Source organism: Clupea harengus, chromosome 26 (genome assembly GCF_900700415.2).
Source record: "Clupea harengus chromosome 26, Ch_v2.0.2, whole genome shotgun sequence".
Taxonomy (NCBI): Eukaryota; Metazoa; Chordata; class Actinopteri; order Clupeiformes; family Clupeidae; genus Clupea; species Clupea harengus.
In genome coordinates this window covers 11,584,129-11,592,221 of record NC_045177.1, presented here as the reverse complement: position 1 = coordinate 11,592,221, position 8,093 = coordinate 11,584,129, and the positions used below count along the sequence as shown (strand labels likewise).

The window sequence follows — 8,093 nt, the reverse complement described above, 5'->3', positions numbered from 1 at the left end:
GAGGGCTCTATGGTCAGGGGGACACCACTGGGAGAGAGAAGTCACGTCCAGATTCAGTTAGCTCACCCTGGGGAACAACACCCTTCATCCTCATATTCATCATGTGTGGGTGTGGGTGCAGCAGCTGCTGCTGCTGGGATGTTTCTCTATTGTATGCAAGTGGGACACATTAGTGTTTGTACCCATGTGTCTCGGGTGGGGAACACAAGGGTAACACATTAGTGTGTGTACCCATGTGTCTTGGGTGGGGAACACAAGGGTAACACATTAGTGTGTGTACCCATGTGTCCTGGGTGGGGAACACAAGGGTGACACATTAGTGTTTGTACCCATGTGTCTTGGGGTGGGGAGCAGTCCACTCCATTCCTATGTATTGTTTCTCCAGAGGAAGTGACACAGTCTCCATAGAATGACCATTCTTCTGTAATGTAGGGTGTGTGGCTGCTGTTTCCTGGGGAAGTGACTTAGGGGTCTCTATGCTTTGCCTAGCCCGAACACACACACACACACACCCACCCTTCCTGCACTGGCTGATGGGACAGATGATTACATGGGAGCCTTCCCATCACTGTGCTACAAACCTTTCCCAGAAAACCTGGAGAGAGATTAGCAGTGCTCTTGCATTCCAAGTGGCCTACAGACTTGGCAGGCCATCTCACAGGTCAATAGACATGGGTTTTCAAATGGCCATTTTGTAAAGAGAGGGGGGAATAGAGGAGATAGAGTGGAGGGCGTTCCTCCAGGGGAGAAGGTGATTGAGGGCATGGGGACCTCTCTCCATCGGGACAATAAAACCGGCCTTCATATTCAGGTACCCAAAATTGTAATGCCCCTGTTGTGATTGTTACCCACTAATAGACTAGGGTCGCACAGAACTTATTTACTCATGCAACTTCTAAGTATGAACACTAATTGGATTGTGTCCAAGAGAAAGTCATGGAGTTAGGCCGGAGAAGATTATCCAAACTCTTCTCAAGGATGTACATCCAAGCAATTTTAGCCTCACTTTCACAGACATGTAGAATTTATAGTCCTTTCTCTCCTCTCCTCTCCTCTCCTCTCCTCTCCTGTCCTGTCCTTCCTGACGTCCCTCTTTTTCACTATAGGAGTCTTCACCCTTACCCCCCAGAGACCACCGGCCAAGACTTTATCACCTTACGAAGGCAGAGTTGGGATACGGCTTCAACCTCCATAGTGACAAGGTGCGGATGGGACAGTTCATTCGCTGCGTGGATCCAGACTCACCAGCAGAGTACGCCGGATTGAGGCCGAAGGACAGACTCGTAGAGGTGATCAGCACAGATTATTTGAGATTGGATTACTGTGGATTGGCTGGATTACACAAGATTAGTTGTCAGACATCAATTTGTGTGTCTGTGTGTAGGTGGAAGTCTGTGTTTGTGTGTGTGTTTGTGTGGTTAGATACAAAATTGAAGACAGACAGAATTTGTGCGTGGTGGAACCCCGTTCCCTATCTAAAGATCTGAGTTCTGATTCTGCTTAATTATGCCCTGTGATTATTACAAAGAGAGTGACAGAGAGAGAGAGACAAGAATAAAGGAGAAGATGACGTGCTTAATCAGAGAATGGAAGGGAAAGAAGTGTGTATGACACTGTGAATCCTGTGAGACCACACTATACACTGACGTTCAAAAGTTTGGAATCACACAGAAAAAGACACATTTTCCCGGGAGAACTCATATTTGTATCCATCAAATAAGGTGCAAAATGTATTGAAAATATAAATATGTATTAAAAATGACTTGACTGATTCCTCCATAAATAGATCTTGCATAAGTACCTTCCACATGGTATGTCATGACAGTAGAGGTTATAGTAAAAAAGAGTTACAGCATTCCTTGTCAAAGACTCCCTCTACTGCGTACTAATTGCATCCTTTAGCAGCCCCAAAGCACAGTCATATTTCCTCCACCACGCCTGAGAGATGATATCAAGCACTCCTCCCACATCTAGTCATTTGTTCTGCAGCTCACAGAGGTTCTTCTCTGGGATCCAAACACCTCAGCATGGAATCGTCTGTCTAGAACTTCTGTTCAATCATCTTCCACTCAGTATCAGCTTAGATTTGTCTGTCTAGAACTTCTGTTCAATCATCTTCCACTCAGTATCAGCTTATATTCTCCTGTCTAGAACTTCTTTTCAATCATCTTCCACTCAGTATCAGCTTATATTCTCCTGTCTAGAACTTCTTTTCAATCATCTTCCACTCAGTATCAGCTTCCTTCTGCCCATTTGAGTGTTTTCCTGTAATTGGCCAGTCTTGGATATGGCTTTTTCTTTGAAACTCCACCCAGGAGGACAGCAGTCCAGAGCCATTCCACTGGTGAAGATAAGACTGGTGGTTTATGGGTACTATTTACTAAAGCTTCCCACCTAGGACCGGTGAGGCATCTGTTTCTCATAGTAGAGATTCTGATGCTTTTATCCAGCTGCAGAGTTGTGCACTGGGGGTCTCCAGCTTGTCTTTCTACCCTGGTTAAAGCCAGTTTGCACTGTTCTGTTCTGTGAAGGATGTGGGTGCAGTTTCATGGCGATGTCATGCGCTGAATAGCCTTGATTTCTGAGAACATCAATAGACTGACACGTTTCTGAAGGAAACTCATTCTTTCTTTAGACCATAATCATATACATAAATGCTTGAGAGACTTGAGTAGCCCAAAGAAGGCCGTTCGTATCGCTTCCTTAAAGAGTACAACAGTTTTCAGCCACACACGCATAACTGCAAAGGGGTTTACCAATGATGGATTAGCCTTTTAAACGTGATATTCTATTCAAAATCAGCTGTATACGGCAATAGTCAAGATCTACAAAATATTTCTGATCAGTTTTTGGTTCTTTTAAAAACAAGGAACCTTCTTGGTGATTCCAAACTTTTAAAACTAATACACAGTAGTCTTTGGCTGTAGACAGAGAGCACACAGGCAGCTGTGGAGAAGGTTTCAGGTAGTTTACCTTCCCACGCCCCCTGCTGGTTTTCCCCTGTAAATGCAGCTTCCATAGAGAGACAAGTGCATTCTCAATGTTACATACTGCATTCTCAATGTTTGCATACTGCATTCTCAATGTTGCATACTGCATTCTCAATGTTACATACTGCATTCTCAATGTTACATACTGCATTCTCAATGTTGCATACTGCATTCTCAATGTTACATACTGCATCGCGCCATGATTTCAGTGTGATGCCAGAACATTCTTCTATTGTTCTATTTCCTGACACTCTTCTGTCTCTTGTCGCTGTCAGGTGAATGGGATGAACATTGAACACCTGCGGCACTCTGAGGTGGTGGCGGTGATCAGGAGGGGAGGGGGACAGACCTCTCTGCTGGTGGTCGACCCGGAAACCGACGAGCTCTTCAAAGCACTGGGCATCACCCCAACCTGCAAACATCTGGAGGGTCAGAGAACATATATTTATTTATCTGCAACAACCACATTGGGACATTCAAATATTGATCTGCAACATTATATGTGATTCCTCCATTCTTCGTCCTTCGGTAAACTTCATTGAAAGCAGGGTGATTACTTCATTGCCCTCAGTAGAATGAATTGGTCCTTTGAAATATAGTACTCTATACTGTACCAGTGGTTGTTACTACTGTAGCTATCATCTGATATCCTAGTAAGATAGCCCCAGCATTTGGGCTGTGTTCTACTGAGGGTTTCATCCTGTTAAAATGGAGTTACTTGATTTCAACTGTTCCCAGTACCCCTGTCTGTTTTTCTAATGGTGTCTTTGTGATACATTTATTTATTATTTATGTATTTTTATTTAACCCCATATTGCTCTGATTTTACCACGCAGAGGACTGTGTGGACGGGCCCTTCAAAGATTACTCTCCAACTGAGTCTTCCCCCTCCCCGGTCACAGACGAGTCCGTGTCCCCCTCCCCGGTAACAGACGAGTCGGTGTCCCCGTCCCCGGTCACAGACAGCTGTGCGGTGCCTCCCCCAGTCATCAATGTCACTGTGATGGATCCATCGGTGAGGAACGGCTCCCCCCACCACTGCAGCCAGGACAGCTCCTCCTCCCAGTCCACCCTCTCTGACATGAGTGCAGAACTGAGCAGCTCTGACACCAGCTTCAAGGTAACTGACCACCACACTGACCAGGAGTCTCTTCACTTTACATTTACATTTAGTCATTTAGCAGACGCTTTTGTCCAAAGCGACGTACAAGGGAGAGAACAGTCAAGCTAAGAGCAATAAAAAGCATGGTGTAACAATAAATACTACTTTACATGAGAATTAGAAAACAACGACCTAGAAACAAGGAAAAAGAAGTGCAGGAATGTAACTGCTGAAGTGCAAGTTAAGCGCTGGTCAGGTGCCAGTTAGGAAGGGAGGTGCTCTCTGAAGAGTTGGGTCTTCAAAAGCTTCTTGAAGGTAGAGAGGGACGCCCCTGCTCTGGTAGTACTAGGCAGTTCGTTCCACCAACGTGGAACTACAAATGAGAATAGTCTGGATTGCCGTGCTTGCACAGACGGCAGTGCCAAACGACGCTCACTAGACGAGCGCAGCGTCCTGGGTGTAACATTTGCCCTTACAAGAGCATTTAGGTAGGTGGGAGCAGAACCAGCGAGCACTCTGTAGGCAAGCATAAGTGACTTGAACTTAATGCGAGCAGCTACTGGCAGCCAGTGGAGCTCAATGAGTAGCGGGGTGACGTGTGCCCTTTTCGGTTGGTTGAACAGCAGGCACATCTCTATGCGTGTGGATGCTTACCTCTTCTTCATCTCTCCTCTTCTTCATCTCTCCTCACTTACCTCTTCTTCATCTCTCCTCTTCTTCATCTCTCCTCTTCTTCATCTCTCCTGCATCTCTCCTCACGTACAGGTTGTGGATGAGGATGACCGTCCAACATTGGACCCGTTCTGGCAGAGTGGTCTTCGCCTGAGCCCGACCGCTGCACAGGCCAAGCTAATATTCCGTGAGAACAGGGCCAAAAAGAAGGCGCCCCCTATGGATTGGAGCAAGAAACAACAGCTATTCAGCAACTTCTGAGAAGAAGAAGCGTCCTTGCCATCTAATGGGGAAAGAGAAGGACAAACATACGAGAATGTCCTTCTCCGTTTAAGCTAATTATTTAAACTCCTAACTGCACCTTTACTTTTCTACAGCTCTGGATAAGTGATGATTCTTTTTCATATCAGATCAGAGTGGTCTGTGAAATCATCTAACACACTGTCCAATCAGATGTATCAAGCACCTCTTCTTAGGGGGAAGGCACACAAGACTGAAAGATAATAGAAGGCCAGACCTGTTGGGAGTAACTGAGTAAATGAAGGACTGAGAGAAAGAAAATGGGCTGCTAATTTGTCTAAATAACCCAAAAGAATATGGGAGAGAGAGACACAGAGAGAGAGAGAGAGAGAGAGAGAGAGAGAGAGAGAGAGAGAGAGAGAGAGAGAGAGAGGAAGCGGTGGCGGAAAGAAAGAAGCAAAGTAAAGTTTATTAACTTCGATTGCCTTGAAAGAGCAGCATTGGTTCATCCAGACAACTAAACCGTGTTAATCACACTGGAATAAGAACATCGATACACACTATGGAGAACAAGCAGTGTCTAATGTTGTTGTTGTTTGTTGTTCGCCTTCTCACTCCATAGTGGAGCATAGGCCATCGATTTCCAGTTTCCACTGGATTTGGTCTCCACTTGTTCTCGATTGATTCAGTAATCCAGTATATCCACTGAGCGAGGGATTGGCCCACCCAACTCAAACATATTGAACTAATATTGCAGTTCCAGCATAAAGGCAAATTAAGACAACATTTAGGAATGTATGTGTGACAAATGTGAAGAGAAGAAAAGGCCTTGGAAGTACAGTGGGTGGGGGCAGGAAAAGAGCGGGAATTTGGTCCTTCTAGTGACTCCATAGAAAGAATAACTTTCCACATAACGTAGGTCGTTACGTACTTATAGAGGTTGTGTGTGGCTATCGATGGAAATATTTTGAGTGTGAATGCATAGCCTCTAAGGCTGCTTGTGCATAGTGTGAGGGCCAGCTGACACGGCGAAAATGGTCTTTTGCAAACAATCCAACACCACCAGACGGGAGCTCGCTGGATTCAATGGTTTGAAGAAAAACTACAATGTGTTGTCATGGCATTTAAAAACAACAATGTGTTGTCATGGCATTTCATTATGTGTGGTGAATGTCACTCTGGGATATATCACTTTTCAAGTCTTCAAACACAGTAACTGCATATTATGAAATGTCTGTCTTTGCTTTCTGCTTGTTTGTTTTTGTTTAACATTTAACATTCAATTTATATATATATATATAGCGCCAAAACAATACAATTGTCTCAAGGCGCTTTATAAAACTGTTTCAAGGCGCATCCTCAAGATTAAACATCTTGACTATTCGCCTTTAAGAAATTTGAGAAACAAAGTAGGGAACAGAATTCAAATATTATTTGTGACTCATCATGAGCACCATATAACCATATTCTTTCTCCTACCATACCTCTGATTATTTATGATCCCTTTCTCTGAGCATACTGAAGCCCTGACGTTTGGATATGATGTCTCTTCAAACTCTCTATTAAGAGTCCTGATCTGGAAAACTTCATGGCTCAGACTAACATTTTATTTGATTTAAAAAAATCTAATTGTGGTATGTGCTATAACTGTAAACATATTGCATAAACAACTTAAACTACCTAATTGGTTTGCTTGAGCTGCCGAAACTATTTATTCCTTTTACAAGATCATCTTTCTTTTGTTTCATCCACATCACATGTCAAAATGTTACTTTTAGCCGTGAGTTATTTATTATTGAGTCAAAGATGGAAGTATTCAGATGAAATAGAAATGGACATTTCTACTGTGACCCAAGTCTAAGCTTCCATTGGTTACTGATTTGCTGTGTTATGAGTATGTATGTGCACTTGGGCCATAAAGTATCCAGACAGTGAATGTTCTGGGTCCATGTGCCCACTCCACACTGTGCTTCACAACCCCTAACTCTCTTCTTCAATAAAAAGTATTTTAGTTTTTGACTTCCATGTCTTCAGGATCAGAAGCTTCACTAATAATATATCAAAAATATTTTCTGTGGTATAGCAAAAAGTAGTGTGATGATTTGTGGGTGTTTCCGTACATTTAGGTTTAAGTAAATTGCATACTAGTCATCAAAAGTAACTATTAATTACTAACAATTCATAAAGAAAAAGATTGACACTTGAACGACATCAATGTCTTTGGCCAGCCGGGGGCAGCATTGTCAGGTGTTCCAGTTTGCAAACATCACTATATGTGTTAACATGAGCACTGTGTTCAATAAAACTATAAACTTATTTTCATACACCATCATTTTCTTCACTCTTATTTTAGAGAGATAAATGAGAAATACAGAAATCACATCAAAAATAGCTTCATCATATTGTGCTGTTCCTTCCCACTCGCTGTGCTGAGAACCATAAACCAGAGATCTAACAAACCCCACTTATAGTTATATATTACATATATATATTAATATATATATTACTTATAATTTGTCTTCATAACAATCAGAATGGACTCTAGCTGGACTCATAAACATAAAATAGGCACAATTGCTTGTTGCAGACATAATTCAACAACCAAAAACCCTCAAATCAATCAGCTGTCAGAAAGTATTCCACACAGACACACATATGCTATTTGTTATATTGCCAGGTTTCCCTGCATGGACAGGAGACAAGAAGGCCCATGATGCTCTTTGAGACTTCCAGAAGGAAAACTGCACAATTTGCTTGTAAGGAGTAGAAAATGCTGTGGGGCTCTAACTCTGATAGTACGTGTAAACACGTGTGTGTGTGTCTGTGTGTGTGTGTGTGTGTGTGTGTAAACACGAGTGTGTGTGTGTGTGTGTGTGTCAGTAAGTGGAAGTCAGTGTTAATGTGTAAGTGTTTATGCTTGTGCTCTGGTGGGTGGATGGATGAATAAGCCTCATGTATGCGGACTCCAGTCCACCACACTTCCTCTTTTACATTTCTCACTGGCGGTGGTTTATTTTTGCAGCGTTGTTTAAAAGAAGTGGAAGCCTCGCACTCAAACATCATCACAGTATTTATACACTCCTCTGGGC

General features: G+C 43.0%; 1 protein-coding gene across 1 annotated transcript in view; it reads left to right on the top strand.

Moving 5' to 3' along the window:
- LOC105896276 (Na(+)/H(+) exchange regulatory cofactor NHE-RF2) overlaps positions 1-5,406 on the top strand; it is an 18,373-nt gene extending 12,967 nt beyond the window's left edge. Inside the window, exons 4-7 of the mRNA XM_012823021.3 lie at positions 1,107-1,289; positions 3,266-3,419; positions 3,827-4,110; positions 4,858-5,406. Of these exons, the coding sequence (XP_012678475.2) occupies positions 1,107-1,289; positions 3,266-3,419; positions 3,827-4,110; positions 4,858-5,025 (789 nt within the window). The 3' untranslated portion in view covers positions 5,026-5,406. The remainder of the gene's footprint in view (positions 1-1,106; positions 1,290-3,265; positions 3,420-3,826; positions 4,111-4,857) is intronic.
- The last annotated feature ends 2,687 nt before the right edge of the window (positions 5,407-8,093 follow it).